The sequence below is a fragment of the Lissotriton vulgaris genome, chromosome 7 (genome assembly GCF_964263255.1).
Source record: "Lissotriton vulgaris chromosome 7, aLisVul1.2, whole genome shotgun sequence".
Taxonomy (NCBI): domain Eukaryota; kingdom Metazoa; phylum Chordata; class Amphibia; order Caudata; family Salamandridae; genus Lissotriton; species Lissotriton vulgaris.
The window spans coordinates 1,346,489,066-1,346,512,395 of record NC_141695.1 but is presented as its reverse complement, the minus strand read 5'-3'; the positions used below and the strand labels follow the sequence as shown (position 1 = coordinate 1,346,512,395).

The 23,330-nt window shown below is 46.8% G+C and overlaps 1 protein-coding gene across 1 annotated transcript in view; it reads right to left on the bottom strand.

The window, feature by feature from the left end:
• Positions 1 to 23,330, bottom strand: part of LOC147703663 (putative DBH-like monooxygenase protein 2) — a 301,023-nt gene that overhangs the window by 195,171 nt on the left and 82,522 nt on the right. The window contains exon 5 of the mRNA XM_086932002.1: positions 723 to 890. Within this exon, the coding sequence (XP_086788128.1) occupies positions 723 to 890 (168 nt within the window). The remainder of the gene's footprint in view (positions 1 to 722; positions 891 to 23,330) is intronic.

Below are 23,330 nucleotides of genomic sequence, written 5' to 3'. Positions count from 1 at the left end.
CAACTTGCAATAAAGCAATTGTGAGATGAACAACATTAAACTATGTCCTCTTTATTTTTTGTCGATGGATCTGAGTCCTGGCACTAAACATGCTAGCAGTGGCATTACCGCACACCTTGCATCATAATCCAACAAACCTCTTATCGATGTATGACAGTCTATCAAGGATGATGTAATCGACCTAGCATTTTATTAAAGCCTTTCCCTCACATCACACCCAGCACCATTAGCTATTGTATCACTTACCTATAATATCTATGTGATGTAGAGGTTAGATAGATATAATAGATGCAATATTACTGCCATGCAAGTTAATGCATGCAATATAGTGTATATATCAATCGATGCCAAAAATACAAAAAACTGACATCAGTAGCCTACAGATGCAACTGAAAACAGAATACGGTAGGAGTAGAATACAAAACAAATTACACACACACACATACATAAATTAGATTGTGATTGTGACTAAACACTGTCTATTAACTCTTTTAAAATGCTGACTTGTTTCAGCTATGAATAATTAGAGTGATCATGTCCAGGGCTTCAATTGATTACCATAACTTTAAAAAAAACTGTAGTCCATTCTTTGATACTAAGCTCACCTCAAATCCCAATGACATTTTTCCCACAATAGCAGACTGTGTTAACTAAGCAAAAGTCATCTCAGCAGCCTTTGCATTTTATACAGATGTTGAGCTCAAGGGTATTGTGTAACTCACCTCTCCACCAACAGCCCAGGCAACAAGAACTTGCACACATTGGTAATATAGACTACTGTTCATCTCGCAGTCCTCTGTATGTTGGGGGATGCTGGTCAACGTGGGGCAGGCATGGAGGACCATGTGGTGGACAAACGCTTCATTTCCAGCCTGTATGGCTGGCTCAAACTGCAAAAATATAGAATACAAAGCATATATATAGAACACATTACCTGAAATGAATAGTTTCCTGGTACTTGAATAATAGGTGTCAAATCACTGGCAGCCTCAGTGTAAAGAAAGATTGAGATGGTCTTACCAGGCTTCAAACCTGTGCCCTGCAAAATACATACCAATCTCTGCCGTTGGAACTCGCAGAGCTATAACACATGCTAAGAAGGAAAGAGTGCCAAAACAATAACCAAATGCATTTTTTAAATATACTGCTTAAAAAACTCAGGGTAGAGGACTGGATTCTCTTTGGTCACCATACAAAACTGACAAGCGCATATGCCCTTTTAAATTATAAGTAGGCTGTGGGGTTTTAGGTTTAAACCTATAATAACTGATAAAACCCCACTGAAAGAAAAATAGCCCTCACCGGTGAAAACATATAAACACTGAAAAAACACCTGCACAACCACAAACTAAATGCCATTCAAAGAAAGGAAAAAGAAAGTGAAAGAGTCATTTTGTTCTTACTGAAGGGGTCAATAAAATTTAACTTTGTATTACAAGCTAGCAGTAGGCAGTAAGAAAGACTGGCTAACATTATTCTGCTTGAGTTTTGTTCTTTAGGGATGCCACTAAAATATTGTTTCTTCTTCCTTTTACTTTTTTCAGTATTATGGCCTTTGGTCTAAAGATGCAGGGTTTAGTTTCATGTTTTAGGTTTAGTTTAATTATTTTATAAACTGTAGAGAATCAGGACATATCAAACTCACATTTGATATTTTGGCTGCATTTGATTCTTTCACTAATAGGTAAAATGGCTAGTTTCATAAAAATCTTTCCTAATATGTGTCATCACATTTACCCACAGAGAATGGGTAAAAACCCTTAATACATCAGACCATAGTTTCTAGTGGGTCAGTATTGATAGTAGGTGAATTCCCAACACCTCATGCTTTAAACATTAAAGGCAAGGTATAGTGACAAGTATATATTACCAAGCATCTGGGATAGTGGTGAAAACATGACACTAGACTTTTGGAAAGCATGGAACGCAGAGTCACTTGTTATGCACTGCAAAAAAGGTTCTTTCCAAGTTCAACAAAGATTGGAGTGATATTGTTTGTATTTGTAGTGATTCAGCTACGTATATAAAAAATGTGTGTGATTACCTGTCAAAATTGATACTCGAGCTGAAATGATTCCCTGTAGAAGATCCTTGCCACTTGTTAGATGGTATGCTGAAAGCATCTTTACAATCTTCAGAGTTAATGAGGGATGCTATTGACTTTTTAGTCCATTCTGGTGCACTGTTTTCTTATGCCCAGGAACTAAAACACAGATATTTATCATTTTGTGCTTTATGTGGCATCAAAGAAAGAGTCATCCCAACTGTGTCCCTTAGCTGACGGTTCTCAGCCCAAGGGGCTATGAATGCTGAGAGGGCCTTTTCACAGAAGTTTACATCGGAAGGAAAGCACGAGCGCACATGACCAAAGACTGACTGAAGAAGTATTGTATGGTGTACTGTAATAAGATTAATTTGCAAAAATCTCTTTGGACGTCATATACACTATACGTACACTGTCTATATACCATGTTTTTTCAGTGCAGAAAGCAAGCGATGATAAAAGCAAAACGTTCCATAAACACCGGAAAAACACTTTTTCTGTTGTTTTTAGTGGCGTGAAAGTGTGTAACCACTGATAACAACTGTTTTTTAAGATATTGAAAACAGAAAAAACCCCACCAGAATTTACCAAAAATAGAAACTGAAAACAGGACAGCCTAATTATAAGCCACCCCTAACCTTCAGGCTTTTGGTGATGAACTTTGCTGCTAAAAATATTCTTTTTCAATCCATTCCATGTCCTTAACCATGACCGTTGCTGGTTAAAAGGCAGTCCAGCAACATCATTGGGTACAACCTATCTCCTGATTCTTTCCTAAGAAAGAGTTTTTTCCTCCACCTGTCAAGTGTTGGATGCTACGATGGCCTGTTGGGTTGCTCTCTTGATTGTCCGAGGTAAGGGGGACTCCTTGCAGTAGCCACTGTACCACCCTACACAGAGTAGTATACATGAAAAATGTCAAGTGCCCCCTTAAAGGGATCCGAAACAAAAGGAAACCCCCTTAAAAGGGGAAAGAAAACCCTTTTGGAAATCCTGTAGCTCTTGATTGAAGATGATTATAATTAAAGAAATCAGCAAAGAACTGAATTCAACACCTTAAGAAGTAAACAATGGGTCTCATCATGATTCTCGATTAAATCTGCCATGTACAGGTTTAGCAAAAAGAGGGCAATGACACAACCAAATTGCACCTCACAAATGATGTCCAAATAGGCTAAAACTGGTCTTGGGCTGGGTGTGTTCCCGTTCAGAAGGGGCAAGACTAGGCAGTTCGAGCCGATAGGCCAGCACTGGAGCAAGACCAAGCCCCATTTGCCTAAGGTGATCCCTATCTGAAGGGACACAGTGGGCAAAATATGTAGATTCCAAGGGGCATATGTATGGAACACATTTTTAGTCGCAAACGCTGCGAATCGCGATTCGCAGCTTTTGCGACTAAAAATTCAAAAAAGGCAATGTATATGCAAAATCGCATCACAATATTAAGGAATCGCAAAATTTGAAATTCCTTAATTTTGTGTAAGCATTTAAGGAATCGCAAATTGCGATTCCTTAAATGCTATGCAACAAGCACCCAAGTTGTGCGGTTTCTCCTTAAGAAATCGCAAATTACCACCAACTTGACTTGCGATTTCTTTCAAAAATGCACTTTTTGGCATTTTTCAAGGTTCCATGGTGCGCACATACATACCCTTAGGGCATGTATGTGCGCCATATGCGCACACATGTTCATTTCAGGGGTGCATCAGGGTGTCCTTATGACACCCTTGCACCCTTGAAATTATTCTCAATTTGCGATTCTCAAATTGCGAATAACAAATTGAGAATGACTTCCCATTCATATTTATGGGCCTCCTGGCCTATAGGAATGAATGGGAAGGTATTCCTTAATTGCCATTTTGCAATTTGCTAATCGCAATTAGGGAATACTAAAAAATCGCAAAAGAATTGCGAATTTTTTAATACATCCCGTTTTGCAATTCTGAAATAGCAATTCTCAAAAGTCGCTATTTGAGAATCGCAAAAACTGATTTTCATACATATGCCCCCAAGCAGGCGTGCAACACCTTGACTCAAAGGGCTTCAGCCCCCTCCCCCCCGTCGTGTGTGGCAGCCCGGGATGAGACAGCTTCCCGGGCACACAAACAGTCGCACCTGAGCACTTCACAGGTCTTTATGAGACCATTTGCATGTTAATGAGGCCTTGCTGTTGTTTCACCCGTTCTAAGAGCCCCGGCAGCTCCACTCTGCCTACTGAGTAAAGATTCAGCCCCCCCCCCCCCGAATTTTATTCTAAGCCCCCCCCCCCCCGAAATGAAAAATATGGACCCATGTGTCTGAATAGTGTCCCTAACTAAAGTTTCCACTGTATGGCTTAAAGTAGTCAAATACAGTATTATAATCAATCAAGTAACAGTACTAATGTTCTCTATTCATTCTCATTGTTTCTTTTCCAATATGTTAGCTATTGTTGAAGATTTGCATCTTAAACTTCTTTTGTTAGGCAATTAGTTGTTGGAGACTATCCATTTTTAGGTGAATTTTCAGCAATGTTACCCTCAATATCCAATAACACAATAAGTGTAGATTTTCAAGGAAGATTTCTCTCATCGAATTCATATGTTGACAGTTATTCTCATTATGCATACGTCATTTAGGAGTTGCCTAATAAATGGTTCAGAGTATTTCAGAGTAATCTTTATTAGATTGTTCTATGTGTCACTTTGAGCTCGGGAAGAAGACACCTTTTCGTCTTTTCTGATTAGCTGCTCTGACTGTGAATTAATTGTTTAAACTTTCTTCAATTATTGAGCTCATTTTTATTTACTGATATTTGAATCATAGATGAACATTCAAGGGTTTTTCCTTTTGGCAACTAAAAGTCAGAACAGCAAATTTGTATTTTCTTATATACTATGGCAAACCGTGTAGGCCACTTCTGTGCAAGTTGCCACTGCTTATTTCATTTTATGCAGTTCAATTGATGTCTGCTGTCTTTCTGTTAGCAATACAGTTTGCATTTCTTTGATATTTTCAGTCTTTTACATTTATATTATCAATGGCCGAAGCCTAAAGATCCGATTGTTGTGCTTTGCTTGTGCTCTCACCTCACAGTTTGCATTTCATAATACTTTCAGGGACAGAAGTACGACCATTCCATTTTGCGAGTAGCAAATTGAGATTTTTTGCGACTCGCAAAACAGAATGTGCAAATGACCTGCCTCATCAATATTCATGAAGCAGTTCGCAATAAGCAAGTCATTGGGATTGGGCTACAATCACAGAGATGGTGACCTGCTTGGGACAGCAGATCACCATGTCTGTGCTTGCTTTTTAACTGGGGGTGAATGTTTTGCCATTGTGCAACATTCCGTCCATCATCTTGTGTGTTTTGCTGTTCACCCTATGTGGTAAGGGTATGCCCAGACGTGGGTCCCATGCTCACTAAGCCACTGGAGTCAAGCTATCCTGGTTGAAGACGGCTGATAGCCAGAAACCGGTCCTAGGATGCTTGATTCCGGTCCAGGGAAGACATGGCTTGACAGTTCGGGCTGGACTGTTCCCATGAGGCACAGGGTCAAGACTGATTTGCATATGGCCATGTCTGAACTGGGGTGGCTTGGTGAGCAAAATAACGATGGATTAAACCCAGATCTGTGACTGGGGGATGGTCCATGAGACCACTGCCTGCCTTTAAAAAATATTTTTGCATACATTCACAAAGGTTTGCGACTCGCTTACCACCTACTTCAAGTAGGTGGTAACTGTGATTTATAAGCAACCGCAATATTCGCACATACAAGTGTGACTCTCTATATGGAAGGGATGCCCTTGGCACGGCCCTTCCTAATAGTGACTAGCAAACCCTATTTTGCGAGTCGGTAATAGGTTACCGACTCGCAAAATGGGGTTTGTACATACCACAACCCATTTTAGCTAAAAGGGTTCCTACATCTGGCCCAAAAAGCTTTCTTTCCAATTTTTTAATGGCAGGCTGTGGTCCGTTGGACCACTGCCTGCTTGTAAAAAATATTTTCGCTGCCAAACTAAGGGGGAGGGGTTCCCTGTGGACCCCTTCTCGTTGGAGACTTGCTTACCACCAATTTAAAATTGGTGGTAACTGTCATTGTTTTGCGACCAAATTTGTGGTCTCAATACAATCGTACAACCCCCTGCGACTCACTATTAGGAAGGGACGGCCTTAGCACGCCCCTTACAAATAGTGACTCACAAACCCTAGTTTGCAAGTCGGTAATAGGTTACAGTCTAGCAAAATAGGGTTTGTACATGCTACAATCCTTTTTAGTGGGTGTAAATGGCCCAATTTTCTGTTTTCCAACCGCTAAAATGGTCGTACATTTGGCCCTCAGTCTTTTACACTTTATATTATCAGTGGCCGAAGCCTACAGATCTAGTTGCTGTGCTGTGCTTGTGCCCTCACCGTACACTGCTACAGTGCACGCCAAAATACCATAATGCCATAAAGCTGTAGCACCTCTCGTTAATTATCAAATGTTGGACAAGGCTAAGACGGAGGCTACAGTGTCAAACCAGGTTGTATGACCCAAAGAAATGGATGCTGTTACTGAGAAGCTGAGACAGACAGCAGAAGCCCATTGGTGCACGAGTGAGGAAACCTAAATAAGCCCCTTTACTACAAAGGTAACACAGAGAGCTAATTGCACTAAGTAACAGGTTCCTTGATCAACAAAGCAGGTGGGTTAGCCTGCTCGCCACAGTGGTTGCACTGAGTCCCAGTCTGCAGCAGGAGACTGTGGAATTTTGGGGCATGCGTCAGGCAGTTGCTCAGGTGTGTCCCCCCAACCCCCTCCCCCAGGCCTCCTTACCAATTTTAAAATAAGTTGTGATATAGTGGTATTTGTCTATTCCTCCTTAAGGGGAAAAATTATCCACAAAACGTACAAAAGCATAAGGCACCATAGATACTGCATTGTACTGTACTGAACGTGAGGATTTGGGTGGGCAGGTGAGGCAGTAGCACAGCAGGGTGGATGCCTTCAAGAGGTGATGGTGTCACACACAAATACAGAGCCCAATTAAAGATCCAGTCAATGCATAAACTTATAAAGAAATTTAAAAAGAATAGTTAGGCTTAGCACAACTTTATTTAGTCATACGTATTCCTAATCACTAACTCGCTTTCAAACATTAATCTCTCTACAGTGTGACCTTCACAGGGTGATTGGCAGTGTTGTGCTAATACCCACTTTTGCAACATCACACATTTTATCAAGGAGACAATGGGATCGGAGAAACTCAGAGTCCAATATAATGTTCTTGGAAAACTGGAAGCTATTGCACAGAGTCGTCAAAAAGAGGTGTAACAATCCAATGCAGAGAAAGCAAGGAAAACAAACCAAAAGTTCAATATCAAACTAACCCCCCCCCTCCCCCCCATAAATGACAAGAGAAAAGAAACACATCAAGGAGCAATCAATACTAGTTGGTGCAGAGGGTAAACACTCACAAAAGAACAAGTAAAAGAAAGATGATATTTCAATAACTAAATATTACTTCAAGGGCACTGCAATAACACTAGTCCTCCCTTAACCAGCTCAGAAGTACTAGAGGCCAACACATTGATACATTTTGTTCACCAAAGCCAAAGTTGAATAACAGAATACTGAAGATCACAACAAGAGCAATAGAAGGAGGTTAAAGAGCTAGCGGACATATTCATTTTAAAGGTATCTTAATCTACTACTCTAACGGGGCCTCTTCTACCTGCTTCACAAGAATCAAAGGCAGTCACATTATTACCAACGGCCAAAAAATACATCAGGGTCCAAAACAATAGCACAAGTGCATTACAGTCTCATGGAGGTAGAAGAATTAGTGGACATGCCAATCAATGAGCTATCCTAACGACCTCCCCCTTTCATCTTTAGTTAAAGACAGAGGAAATAATGGTGTGTGGCCGAGAACACCAACATTGTGGTCGCATAAGTGCGAACCCCCGTCCCGGTATAAGAAAAACATCTATCATTTCTCCACGTTTGGGCGAGGAGGCAACCCCCTCAAAGTGATAAAATACGGCAATTGCGGAGTGGCAACAGAAAGAGCGTAAAAGATAATTCCTGAGGTTGCGAAGGCATAGTGAGGCGACCAAAGGGCCAGCCGCAGGCTACGGGTCCGAGACGCCGGAGGCCAGGCATGCAAGAGAAATCTACTGGAAGTCCCCATTCAGCATGACATTGATGCAGGCTATATGGTCGTGGATAAGAAGTGGGGGGCTACCGAGAAACACAGAAGTGCTGAGAAGGTGGAGTCCTGGTAGGGATAGAGCAACCGAGTGAAGAAGAATACAGGAGGCGCATACCCCAGGCCCGAAACCCAGATGTGCTGAGAACGTGGAGCCCTGGTAGGGATTCTGCGACCGAGTGCAGAAGACTACAGGAGGAGCATACCCCAGCCCCGATACATAGCATCGGAGTTGGCACGGGCTCAGCACTTAGGTATTCGGCAGAGAAAACCTTGACTCATCAAGACAGGAGAGATCAGATGATTGCGGCGACAGCAGGGAGCGGATGAGAGGCACGGGGCAGATCGGATTCTCACATTTTTATGAGGCCTCCATCCGGGTGAGTCTGCACTAAGCGCAACACCGGAACCGACACGGAGTGAAGAGCGTAACCCCAAAGCACTCGACAGTCCGAAGCATGACCCTGCGAGGCCGGAGAGACCGGGCGGCTCCAGCAAAGAGGCAAAGGTCATGCCCTGAGTCCTAGGAGGCCCCCACCTGGGTGAGTCTAGCAGCTGCAAACTAGGCAACTGACCCAGGAGAAGACAGCAGCCTGGTAAATGGGACAGTGACCTCCCAGGAAACAGTGGGAGAGACCCATAGAGAGCAATAGAGTCAAAGGAAAAACAGACACTGCAGGGGGAAAAACAAAACAGAACTCAGGAACCCTGCAGGCTTCCAGTGGCACAAAGGAGCACGTTGGAAGGCCAAGGTGCGTAGTAGAGGCCTAAAAGCACAGTGAAATAAGGCCTGACTGACAATTACCTGGACAGATAGAGGGAAGGCCTAGGCAAAAACAGTCCCCAGATTCCAGAGCACTGATGAAGAAAAGTCCAGTATAGAGGAAGGGGATGAGGCGCGGAAGCACATGAGAAGGGAGTGGGCCTCATTGTAGACAGCACTAGCGGCGTGGGAGGAGAAGCCAAGTCTAGGAGGGGAATACGAGGCCTGCACTAGCACGAAGGTGAAGTAGGAGATACGCACAAGATAACGTGGATCACTGCCATTGGACGCTTCAATCTCTGAGGACTACCGAACCTCAGGAGACATCTGCGATATAAGCCCCTCTGGCAGGCAGGGCCATAGAAAGGAGAGACATGTGAGAAGCTGGATTTTCCTCTTACACCTTACCCTCAATAACCGAAACTGAAGAGTAAGTCAGGGAACACCCAGCCTACCACGCAAAAACCCTCACAACTACCCACCGACAAAGATGAGGGGTACCTGCTGGCACAGAAACCTCACTGCACTTCCCCTAGAAAAAGTACCGGTGGCAATAGCAGACAGTAAGGTGGCGCTTCATCAAGATATAGTGGCAGTGTCAGTGGGGCTGTGATTACTGCAGGCTCAACACCGTAAGTCCTACAGGGTCAATTGAGTTGAATCCACAGTCACCGAACTTCTCCCGGAACACAAACAAGGGGTCTCGCGCCTAGATGACCTCACCACAAGAGTGACAGAGCTTCAACGACGGGCTGAGGACGACGAAGGGCGGAACAGAAGAAATAACATCAGGATAGTGGGCATTCCTGAGTGCACAGAGAGCTCAGACATGTTAAGGTTTCTAGGAAATGGCTGAGAGAAGAAATGCCCTCAGACTCCCTTTCTAAGTTATTTGCCCTAGAAAGGGAGCATTGAGTACCTGGGAGTGCGCCTGCCCTGGGAAGATGTCGGAGACCGTTAGTGGGCATCCTGCTACATTATAAGGACAGGGATTTGATTCCACAACAAGTACGCGCCCACGGGCCCTATATCATGGGAAACAGCAAAGTGTTGATGATCCCCGATTTCACAGCCCGAGTGCAGGCACAGCAAGCATCCTTTATTAAGGCCTAGAGGCAGTACTCTGATAATCCTGGCAAAACTCAGGATTATCCAGAGAGGGTGACGTTATGCACACCAAGTCTTCATTTTTTTCTTCCTTATTTAAAGTTTCAAATTGTTGGTTTTTTTTGGAAATTCTTTTTATTGTTGCATCAGAAGGATCACAGATGTAAATAAGTTTCACACAGTAGAGCGTCAACATTCCGCTCTTGCCGCCAATCATGCAACTTTTCTATTGTTATTGGATGTCGTACCCTTCATATGAACTCTTTGCTCTTGAACTAGCAACATAAATAAAATACATAAACCGAAAAAAAATCCCCCAAATCAGCAGCCCACCAACCCCGGCTTTCCTTCCTCCCTCACTCCCGTCCCCCCCACCTATCTGCTGTGGTGCACCTGGGAAATCCAGAGTCCGGAACAGGGCATCAAAGTACACATACATCGTTCGTTGATCTCCATCTTACATATTACCTCGTCTAGGGTCCCACTGACCTCATGTGCCCAGTCCGCAGTGACTCATTCTAGTCCATGGTAGTGTCTCCATTTAGCCCATATTTTCCGAATTTTTTTGGGGCAGCCTCTGGCTTTATAAGTCACTCTCTCTGCCGCCATGTACAGATCTAGCCCTCTCCTCCATTCCTCCAGATCTGGTTTTTCGGGCACCCCCAAACGTCGTGCTATGTCCCTTTTTGCCACCACTAAAGCCAACAGCAGAAAGATTATCAAGGGGCGGGTGAGATCTACTTCTGTAGTCATGCCCAGCAGCGCCAATCTAGAATCCCGTGGGATGTCCACCCCCAGTACCTCGTCCAGTTCCATGAACCCACCTTCCCAGTATTCTTGAATAACTGCACATCCCCAGATTGTATGGAAGAAATCGCCAGTGTGCTGGTGGCATCTAAGGCATACAGTGTCGGCAATCCTACCCATTTTAAAGAGTCTAACCCTGTTGAAGTAAGATCGATGGAGCACCTTAAATTGTATGATGCGGAGTCTCAACTTTATCGCCACCTCACGAGGGTGCATGAGAGCGAGCTCCCAGTCCAGATCCTCCATGTTTCCCACGTCTGCCTCCCACTTGTCTCGCAGGGCCTGTAGGTCACCCAGCATATTATTAGTCAGGGTTTTATACGTTAGGGATATTGCCCCCCCTGTATCTGTTCCTGTAGCAATCTGCCCTCCAGTGGCGTGTATTCTGTGATGTCTGTAAGTGTAATGTTTTGTGCCCTCCATGCATGCTGCAGTTGAACGTATTTGTAATACTGGGTGTTGAGTAGGCCAAATTCATCTTTAAGCGCCTGAAAAGTTTTCAATTCCCCCCTTGCTATCACGTCTCCCACAGTGGAAATGCCAATGTCATCCCATCTTCTGAAGCCTTTCAGCTTGTTAAGCTCCCCTAGCCACTTGCAGCACCATAGTGGCGTCTGGCGAGTGGGCCTCTTGTCCCAACCCATTCTTATTGTCGCTCTACGCCACACCGTCAACGTAATTCTGGTGGCAGGGAGGAGCTGTTGACCCCCCGTCTCTCTATAGAGGTAGTGTAGTATAGTCTTGCTCGACCACTTAGATCTCTCCAGTGCATAGGTAGGGTGGTCGGCTGCCGCGTGCAGCCACTCATTAATTGGGGCGAGGTGTTCCGCCCAGTAGTAGGCCTCTAGGTTAGGAAGCGAAATCCCCCCACTATATTGGTGTCGTTGCATTGTGGAGAGAGCCACTCTTGGCTGTTTCCCCAGCCACAGGAAGGTGCGCAGATCCGCATGTATTTTATTCATGGTCGTATTCGGCAGAGGATAATACTCGTTTTGGAGCGCATAGAGAAACTTAGGCAATAGGACCATTTTATATAGGGCGGCGCGACCCAATATGGTGAGTGGGAGCTGTCTCCATCTGTCCATCTCTGTCTTCGCTCCCACCATTATTCGGGTTATATTGTCAGTGAAAGAGCGTTCCCTATCTAGGGTTATGAATATCCCGAGGTACTGAAAGCCTTCCTTAGTGTGTATAAGTAACTCTGGTAAACACTCCCTCCTCTCATTGCCTTGTGGATCATAGAGGACCGATTTGTGCCAATTTATCGTGTGTCCCGCCCTCGCCCCGAAGTCACCTAGCTCTCTGAACAGTGCCGGGATTGTCCTATCTGGGTCTGTCACGAACAATAATACGTCATCGGCATACAGGGATAGTTTTTCCTGTGTCGCGTCTGAGCCTCCCCAAGTGAAGCCTCTAATTTCTTGATTAATCCGGATCCGTATCGCTAAAATTTCAATTGTAAGGGTAAATAGAAGAGGGGACAATGGGCAGCCCTGGCGAGTTCCCCTCCCAATCGGAAATTCGCGGGACAGTCGCCCATTGATCCGTACCCGTGCTCTCGGGTCTGAGTACAGGAGCCGAACCCATTTCAAGTACTTGGATCCAAATCCAAACCGTCGGAGCGTCTCCATTAGGAAAGGCCAGTGGACTGCGTCAAATGCCTTCTCCGCATCCAGGGAGAGGAACCAGTGGGGTTCACTCCTCTCACGGACCTCTTGAAGCCAATTGTGGGTGCGGCAGAGATTGAGTTTGGTTGCCCTGTCCGGCAGGAAGCAGGATTGGTCCATATGTACCAGCTCTGTGATGACCTGTCTTAGACGCCTAGCTAGGACAGTGGCCAGAATTTTCGTTTCTATGTTTAGGAGGGAAATTGGGCGGTAGGAGGAACAGTCATCCCTAGGCTTACCCTCTTTGTATATCGGGACAATAGTGGCTAAGGCTAAATCTGGGGGGAGGCTCCCTGTCTGGTACGAGTCTGTGAATAGGGTCTTCATATGTCGTTGCAACAAATCCGCCGTCCGTTTGAAGAATTCCGCCGGGAAACCGTTGGGTCCCGGCGTTTTCCCGGGTTTCAGCGCTGTTATGGCTTCCGATATTCCCTCTAGCGTCAAGTCTGCCTCGAGGGCTACACTGGCCTCTGTGGACAAGATCGGCACCTCCATGTCACATAAGTATCGTTGTGCGTCCTCACAGTCCCCCAAATCCCTGGCCCTTTAGAAGTCCTCATAGTAGGTCGCAAAAGCGTCCGCTATGGCCACATCCGAGTTCACCCGCCTTTTCCCTACTATCGTGATCTGATCCACCCACCGAGTCGCTCGTTCCCTCCTGCTCAACCAGGCTAAAAGTTTTCCGGACTTGTCACCTACATCATATAGCCGGTGCAGTGTTGCCAGTGCCTGAGTACGTGCCTCATCCGTGACTAGCTCCCTGTAGTGTCTCTGTGTGTCTAGCAGCTTCCTGAGGCGCGCCTCCCCCTTCTGCTGATGATATTCTGCTTCTAGAGTCAGGATGTTCACCTCCTCATTCGCTATCGTCTCCTGACGTTTCCGCCTGACCTCCCCCAACCTACTCTGAATGCGGTCTCTCAGGACTGGTTTCATAGCTTCCCATAGGGTATCTCCGGAGTCAACAGATCCCTCATTTTCGGCTATGTAGACCCGTATATATCTGCTCGCAAGCCCCACAAAATTTCCGGTGTTTGAATGTCCCATGGCGCTAGTCGCCATTGCGCCTGACTCCCCCCTCTCTCGCACCCCAGGTGTATATATAGCGGGGAGTGATCAGAGATCCCTCTCGCCTTGTATTCTGCTAGATCTCCCGTCGAGATCTCCTGCCTGGATGTGAAGATATAATCTAATCTGGAAAAGACTTTGTGGGCCCCCGAGTAGAATGAATATGTTTCCTGCGTTGGGTGGAGCCATCTCCATACATCAGTGAGGCCGATGGTGGTCATTTGCCGCGCTAGGGGTGTTGTGGATCCTGCAGTGTGAGGTGACCCGATCTATCCTGTGAGGTGCACATTACATCGTTAAAGTCTCCCCCCACTATCTGTGTTGAGTCGGCCGTGTCTAATAGGATATTCATGACTGCCTTCAGTGTGCGTGCCTGCAACTTGGGTGGGGCGTATACTGATATTATCGTGTATTTACGTCTCTTCCACAGCCCCTGGACTCCCGCATATGTACCCTGTGGGTCCAGCCAAGTGTGTGTAACCGTGAATGGCGTCGCTTTTTTTATGAGAATCGCGGCTCCCCTGGAATCCATTGTGTAGCCTGCATGTGCTAAGACAACATACCGACCTTGCGCTATAAATGTGCATTGGTTTCCACTGAGGTGTGTCTCCTGGAGGAGAATGATGTCAGGTGCCAATCGTTTGAGGTAAGCGTTGACCAAACTTCTCTTAATTTTACATCCCAGGCCATTTACGTTCCATGTTAGCACTGTGACCCCCGCGTCACCCATGCGTGGATTATCTAGTGTACCTGCCATTGCATGTCACAGTGTCTACCCGGTGGGGGACCTCGAGGTAAGGATGTCACCAAGTGTGGGATGGCATTTCTCTGCTGCTTCTCAACTAACTCCCCCCTCCCCCCCACAACCCCCCAAAACCCCAACATGAGGTAATACCGGAACCAACTCCCCCCTGCACCCCCCTCCCCACCTCCCTCCCCTTCCAGCTGCGTCCCAACCTGGGACCAAACTATCCACGGGAGTAGGTCTGTCGCCCTCCCACACATCCCTCCCCACACTAGACAATAACCAGTTCTAAGAAACTCAAAAAGAAAAGAACAGTAGGGGGTGTGTCAACTTGCTTGCTCCGTAGCGCCGAGCCGCTATCTTCCCCGATCTTTGTGCACCAATAGTCACGAATGTGAGTCTTGTGTATCCATGGTCGGGCCTCGACCCGAGGAGTCTTGTTCCAACTGGTGAATTTCTTTGACCAGCGGGTGCATCGAGTCACCCAAGAGTTCTTCCTCCTCTCCCCCGGATGTGCGGCCCTCCGATTCCTCCATATCTTCTCCTTCAGAGCGGATTCCCTTCCTCAGGCAACTGAACCGCGAGCCCGCAACAGAATCATTGCCTGGGGACGCCGATCTGCCTCCTCTCTTGTCCGCCGTGCCTCGAGTTCTGTACAGTGTTGCTGTTGTCTTCTGTTGCGTCCTCCGTGCTTTCCGCCGCTGCGGTTTCGGTAGCTCCCATCGTGGCCTTTCCCTTATCAACCTGTCCAGTGCATCTCGGCCAATTCAAGATGGGACGCTCTTCGAGCCATTGCCATGCGTCGTCCGGGTGTGCAAAGAAGATGGATTTATCCTTGTAGATTACCTTGAGTTTGGCAGGAAAGAGGAACATGTATTTGATATTCAGAGACCTCAGCTTTGCCTTTACAGAGTCAAACGAGCGGCGCTGTTTTGAGACTTCCTGACTGTAGTCTGGAAAGATCATAATAGTAGCGTTCTCCAAGCGGATCTCCCCTAAGGTTCTGGCTTCCCGGGGAAAGCAGCTGTGCACCGTCTCTGCGGCACTTCTTCCAGGTGCCACGAGGTTGTGTCTTCCTTCTGGTGTCTTTTCGGGCTCGTGCGGGATGTTGTAAGACGGATAACTGGGCAGCTCGGCCGGAGCTCCGGCAAGGCACGTCTAGTCGGCCATGCTGCTGGCCAAGCCCCTCAAAGTTTCAAATTGTTATTCCATTTGCGTGCTATTTGGGTTTTATAATGGTTTGTCCTGTGCCAAGAAATGTAAGTAGATTTCCAAAGGAGCGACATCTCACTCCTGCACCAAATGCACAGCATGCGTTGCTCGAAAAGCAATACCAATACTTTGTTACATTCATCATAGTTTTTTGATTTTATTCCTTGTATTCCTCAATTTACATGTTGTTTTACATCTTTTGTCACAAGTCCAACGTTTCATGCATAGTAAATTTCTAATTATGACGGCTATGCCAATCCAGGCTTATTTTGCTGCCACACGAAAATATACACGAACTTCCTCCATAGAAACAATGAATCATATATCCAATGCATTTCGGGCTCCCTTTTTCGCCCTTCATCAGGGATTTCACTGTGAATATTTAAAAAGGACAATATTAGACCCTATGCGACCCCACATTCACATTTCAAATATACGTACATTCCACCTTGTGTGGTAACTTTGTAACGTGCACTTTCCCGCCAAATATGCATTTAACCTTCATTATCCTGGAGGGCACTACACATTTCTTCAATACGCCTGAGGAGACATGGTCTTGGCTGGAGGCGTATGAAAAAGGCATTCCTCTGCACGAACCACGGCAGGACCCCTGAGGGATGCAGCACGTATCAAGGAGCAGGCAGCTTTGCCACAAGAAAGCAAATGCACTCCAGAAGCCCACAACCTCTCAGACACAACAAGACAGGAAAGCTGCACTGCAAGCATTGGCATCACTGTTATCGCCTAAAAAGTCTGACAAGCTGAAAGGTTCATCCTACGATCAATTAGCTCAATCGACTGACTCTGAAGACAACACATGATTATCCTGACCTGATGGGCCTTGAATTATCTTTCGAAGACAACATCAAACTGGCCCTAGTTAATATGTATAGCAGGAGCATCTCCAAGACTTTTGGTCTTCATCTTCTAAACAACTTTCTTACTACTAAGCTCAAAGCAGACACAACTGTGATTGTAGGCGGGGATTTTTTTTTTTTAGAAATCTTTTTATTAACAAAGTCACAAAGAAAAGAAAAACATCAGGTGAAGTTACAATTTTCTCACTAGTCAAAAGGTACAGTCTCACTTGTACAGAATAATAAAAACAATGTAAAAGTATTGGGTCACGGGGATTCTTATGCTTCCACCTCCAGTTGACGTGCCGGGGGCGTACAAATCTCTCCACTGTAACTATTCCAGGCCCCCTAAACCTTTTCCCATTTCTCAGGACAACCCCTGGCCACATATACCGACTTCTCCCTGAACATACACCAGTCTAGGTCTTCCGCCCATTTGGAAACCCGGGGCGGCTGGCTGGCTCCCCATAACTGAGTGATATTTCGTTTCGCTATCATACACGCCAGGGTTATCCATTGTTTCCCATATGTATTCAAGTCCGTGGGTTCCCACACATTCAGTATACATCTACGGGCCTCCGGCCGTATCTCCAAACCCAAAGCGCCTCGCATCTCGTCGTGAATTTTTGTCCAATACTCCTGCACTTCCACTCAGTGCCACAGAATATGCATAAAGGTGCTGAGCTCTCCAGACCCCCTTCGGCACTCCGCACCTTCCATTTGCCCCATTCGTATCAGGCGAGGCCCCGTAACATACGACCTATGTAAAATCTTTTGTTGCACCAGTCTAAGTCTCATCTGAATCACAACCACCCTCTGGGAGGAGATCGCCTCCGTCCAGTCTTCATCATCTAGCTCCACCCCATCAGCACTCCATTGCATTCTAATGCGTCCCAGCGGGTCCCCCATATTATTGACAAGCTTTTTGTATATTAAAGAGATAGTCTTCTCAGGGAGGTGTCCGTCTAACACTCTATCTTCAAGAGGAGAGGCCTCTGGGAGTGTGGAGTCTCTAGGTATGTGCGTGAGGAGAGCGTGTCTGACCAGGAGGTAACGGTAGCACTCACTGTCATAAAGGCTGTATTTCTGCTTGAGAGAGTCAAATCTATACATTGTGTCCCCTCCCCACATGTCCTTAATTTGTGCGATCCCGATGTGATCCCACTTGTCGAATCCCTTAGACGTCCACAAACTCCCAAGTCTCTCCGAATTCCATAAGGGGGTGTCCAAGGTAAGTTTCCTCTCCCAGTTAAGATATCTATTGGCCGCGTGCCACCCGTGGACGGCATGTGCCGTTGGACCTGTCAGGGAAAACCGCCAAGGCCTGACATAAAGCGCCTGATGAAATCACCACCTGGTGCCTGTCAATCGTCCATGGCATATCCTGGATCCCCCGGAGGTCCATATACAACATGGTTCACTGCCGCTAGCTGAGAAGCCCAATAGTATTTCCGCAGATCTGGCAGTCCAATCCCTCCACCGTATCAAGGAAGAGTGAGTTTAGAGAATGCTATGCGGGGTCTTCCGTCCCACAGAAGTCTCCTCTGGAGGGCTTCTATATCTTTAAAATAGGATGCCGGTACCGCGTCCATTGTATTCTGGAGTATGTATAATCGGGGAAGGGCCATCATCTTAATTAGGACTGCTCTACCCAACAAGGAGAGTGGAAGAGCCTTCCAGCGCTCCACATCCCTTTTAAACCGGTCTAGGGGGGACCCAAATTATTGGCATACCATAACTTCGGGTCAAGTGTAACATATATACCTAGGTATTTAAACCCTACCGGCTCAATTTGTATGGGGCATGACTGCGGTATTACTGGCGGCTCACCCTTGAGGACGAAGAGCACTGATTTTGTCCAATTGATTGCAAATCCGGAAAACCATCCGAATATGGCGAGCACATCCAGAAAACAGATCATAGATCCCCTGGGGTTGGTAAGGTAAAGCAGCATATCATCGGCATACAGTGAAATTTTGTCCTCCCATTCCAACGTCCACCACCGGCCTCGTATCGACCAATCCCATCTAACCCACACCGCCAGTGGCTCCAGGGCCAGGGCAAAGAGAAGCGGGGACAAAGGGCATCCCTGCCTTGTGCATCTTCCAAGGGGAAAGTTGGCCGACTTGCAATAATTTACTACTACTCTAGCCAAGGGATTAGCATATAATAGACGTACCCAACCTATGAATATCCGGCCCAAAGCCCATCTTCACCAATACTGCGAACAGGTAGGACCACTCAACCCTATCAAATGCCATAGTAGTGTCCAAGGACACCAGCACCGCCGGCTCCTGAATCGTCGGGGATCTACCCAGTATCCCATGCAACCTGAGCAAGGTAAGAGCTGTGTCTTGGCGGGGCATGAAACCCGACTGATCCGGGTGCATCAAGGTGATGATTACCTTAATCAATCTAGTGGCAAGTAGCTTCGTCAGGATTTTGGGCTCAGCATTGAGCAGTGAGATTGGTCTGTACGAGGAACAGGGCGTCTTGGGCTTGCCTGTCTTATGGATAACCACAATATTTGCCACCTGCTGGTCATACAGGAGCTGACCTGTCTCTCTACTCTCTGCGAACATGGATCGGATAAACGGGGCGTATTTATGAGAATTTAATTTATACAATTCTATAGGGATTCCGTTCGGGTCCGTCGCTTTCCCGGATCTTACCCCTCTAATTGCCTGTGCCACTTCATCATCAGTGAAAGGGGAATCCAGGTACCCCCTATCGTCCTCTGACAGTGTAGGCATACGGATGTCCCTAATCATAGCACTATTCTCAGCCTCTGTATGTCCACTGACCGAGGTGTATACTCTTCTATAATTTTCGGAGAACTCATCTGCCACTGCCTGTGGGTCCGTGACTATGATAGAATCAATTCCCTGTAGCTCAGATACCAGCCGCGATGCCCATTCCTCCCGCTCAAGCCACGCAATCAGTTTCCCAGCTTTGTCTCCACGTTCATATATTCAGCTTTGCGTGACCTTATTTTGAGCTACCGCCTTATCTCTGGCAAGGCTTTTGTACTCATATTGTCGCAATTGTAAAAGGTGTAGGTCCACCGCTGCGGCCGTCCTATCCACCTGTTCTTCCAACCTCGTCACGTCTGTTTCCACCCTCTCAACCTCTGCCTGATGCTTTTTCTCTTCCTGCCACCAGGGACAGGACCTCCCCCTGCACTACTGTCTTATATGCTTCCCACAAGGACTGCGCCGAGTCGACAGTACCTGCGTTTTCTTGGAAGTATCGATCTGCAATCTTAGCGATCTCTCTCTTAGAGGCAGGGTCTTTTAAGTGACACGCACTGATAGGAGCCACTCTACCTGCTGCAGGCTGACCGGTTTCCACATGTAACCACATGGGTGAGTGGTCAGATATCCCCCTGTCAAGGTATTGTGTGTCTCTGACTGCAGCTGCCTGGGCCGCCGGTATCAATAATTAATCTAGCCTGGACATGCTGTGGTGTGCTGCGGACATATGTGTGAAGTGTGCCTGTGTCGGATTACGTATTCACCAGCTATCCACAAGCCCTATTGTTTCAAGGAAGTCCGAGAGCCATCTATGGGCTGGTCGAAGTATTCTTGCCGGGTGTCTGTCAATCTCCCATCTAGTACTGCATTAAAGTCGCCCCTAACACCAGGAGGCCCAGGGGCAGGGTGAGAAAGATTGTCCCCAGGTCGCCGAAAGTGTCAGTTGAAGGCCAGGCGGGACGTAGATCGACAAGAAGGTAACCGTCCTCCCCCCCACATAGCCAGGGATTTTAATGTGTGTTTCAAACCTTCTGCACTTCAAAGAGTATTATCTGGGGATGAAGACCTCTATTGGGGCATTCCACTAATCTCAAGCCCGTGCTTATCGACTCTCCCAAAGGTGGCACTACAATTGTTGGACCTTTGCTTATTTTCCCATCTGAGAGCATGTAATGGCAGAACTATATCTGACGTAGCGAAGCACCCTACCTTCAAGAGAAATTCCTATTTGAATTGAATGGATGACTTCCTAGTGGACCTTCAGTCCTGAGAAAATGTTGCTAATATGAAGTTAATTCCAAGGTATGAGAGCAATCACTTTCCCCTCCTCACCTTTTGTGGAAACCTTGTACGGGCACACTGGGGCCAATGTTTTCCCCATGGTGAGCTGCTGATCAGTAACAACCAGAGGAAGGTTAAATTATTATTATTATTATTATTTATTTTTATAGAGCGCGTAGTCACCCGGAGGTATCCCAGCGCTAAAAGATCCTATCTCTTCAGGTCAGTGGGACAAGGGGGAAAGGGGAGGAGGAACAGAAGATCGGAGTTACGGACAAGCATGATTCATTGGGGAAAAAGGTGGGTTTTGAGCCGGTTTCTGAAGCGAAGATAATGTGGTTCGAGTCTCAGGTCGCGGGGGAGTGAGTTCCAGAGGCGTGCGGTGTGGACTGAGAAACGTCTTCCTCCTGCACGAGCTTTCTTAAATCTGGGGATAATGATGAAGTTTTCCGTGTCCGAGCGTAAGGGTCTTGAGGATTTGTAGGGTTTGATGAGTTTCCTGAGAACAGGGGGGCCTTGGTTTTGTAGCAGTTTGTGGGCTAGGCATAGGGCCTTGAATTTGACCCGCTCCCTTATTGGAAGCCAGTGGAGGAGTTTTAGTGCAGGTTTGTCCGAATCTCTGGCAGGGGTCTTTGTGAGAATCCGGGCCGCAATGTTCTGAATTCTCTGAAGCTTGTTCAGCGTCGCTTCGGGGGCGCCCAGGTAGATTACATTGCTGTAGTCAAGCCTTGAGAGTATTAGGCCTTGAATTAGCAATTTTTGGGAGTTGGGGGGCAAGAGGGGTAGGATTTTCCTCAACGATTTCAGGAGCCCGAAGCAAGTCCCGGCTACTTTCTTTGCTTGCACGGTGAACGAAAGATTGGTGTCGAGCCACACACCCAAGCTTTTTACTTCTTCTTTTGGCTCCGGGGGGGGACCCACACAAGCTGGCCAGATGTCCGGGGAGAGTGTGAGTCCTTTCTGGCCGAGGAGCAGAACCTCAGTTTTCGTCCCGTTCAGTTTTAAGGCTGAGTTGTTCATCCAGCGCTGGACCTGCGTAAGGCAGTTAAATAGATCTGCTGGTTGTTGTCTGGGGTGGGATAGTGACACAACTAGTTGTGTGTCGTCAGCGTAGCTGACGACGCTCACTCCGAACGGGGTGATGACCTCCTCCAATGGGGACATATAGATATTAAATAATGTGGGGCTCAGGGAGGAGCCCTGAGGCACGCCACATTGGAGGGGAGTTTCGGAGGAGCAGGTGTTATTTTCCCAGATCTGATAGGTCCGTTGGGCCAGAAAGGATGAGAGCCAGGTTAGGGCGGAGCCTTCCACACCGACTCTCTTGAGCCTTTTGATGAGGAGATGGTGGTTGACGGTATCGAAGGCCGCACTCAGGTCGAGGAGGATCACTGCCACTGATCCCCCATCGTCTAAGAGTGCTCTGGCCTCCTCTACCGCAGCCAGGAGGGCGATGTCCGTGCCCTGCCCCGGTCGAAAGCCCGTCTGGGAGCTTTTTAGCCTGTTGTTGTCCTCCAGGAACTGGGAGAGTTTTTTATTAACCAGTTTTTCAGCAATCTTGCTGATTCCTGGGAGTAGGGAAATAGGCCTATAGTTAGCCAGATTTTCGGGATCGAGGGAAGGTTTCTTTAGTAAGGCTTTAACGACTGCGGCCTTCCAGCTCGGGGGTACGGCTCCCTGTTGGAAAGAGGCGTTGATCAGGTGGGTAAGGGGGGGAACAATCGTGGGAGCTACCTCCTTGAGGATCCGAAGCGGGGCGGAGTCCATGGGAGATCCGCTTTTTATGGAGTTTAGCGTGTTTCCCACTTCTTCGATCGTAACTTGACCCCAAGAGGAGAGACAGGTGGGTGTCAAGGTTTGCGGGGGGTCGTTTTCCTCGCACGGACTCGCAGGGGGATTGAGTCAAGGATTTTTTGTATTTTTTCATGAAAGAAATTAGCCAGCTGTTGGCATTTTTCCTGATCGGCCTTAGGGTCTGGGGGGTGTCTCGGTCCAGGTTCTGGGGTCTTCAAGAGCTCTTTTAAGATGACGTAGGATTCTTTGCTGGAGCATACCGCTTTTTCTATTCTATCCTGGAAGAATGCGCTTTTGGTTTTACGAATAGTAGTTTTGTAAATTAAGAGCGCGGTGGAGTAGGCGTCTTTATTTGCTTTCGACTTATCCTTCCTCCAGTAGCGTTCCGTTCTCTTGCAATCTTGGCGCAGGGCTTTCAGTTCTGGGGTGTACCACAGAGCAGGGGATATTCTTTTTTTTTTTTTTTGAAAATCTTTTTATTAGCAAAGTTGTAGAGCAACAACAGAATATAGATATGTTTACACAATACCAATGTTAAACTCCGTTGCACATGTATGCGGTTGCTCATAGCAAATATACAAGCTTGGTAAATTCGATTTTTCATTTTGTCGATGAATCATTACAACTAACAAACCCCATTCATTCCCGATCCCACCCTCCACCCTGCAAGTTCCCACCCTTCACTCTCTAAATAGGCATATGATCTAAATATCGCTATGTGGGTCGCACTCTAGTCATTTACACATAGTTAAGGTCAATACACAGTCTGGTTAGGTAGCGGAATGCTACAGACGGGTTCGACCTACCCGTGTTGCCTCATAGTGCACCGCAGGTATTGTTCGTGGCAGTGCATATGAGAATAAGCATTGGCGTAACCGCACCCCAAGTGGCTATTCACCAATATCCTCTTCATCACTGTCACTGCCAGCCTCAAACACCCCCAAAGTGTCAAACCATTCCAGTGAGATAGGTGTCTTGCGGAGGCCCCTACTCTCTTCCCTTTGTAGTGCCTCGCCCTCAGCCTTACCCCAACGTACAACTTCCGCCCTCCA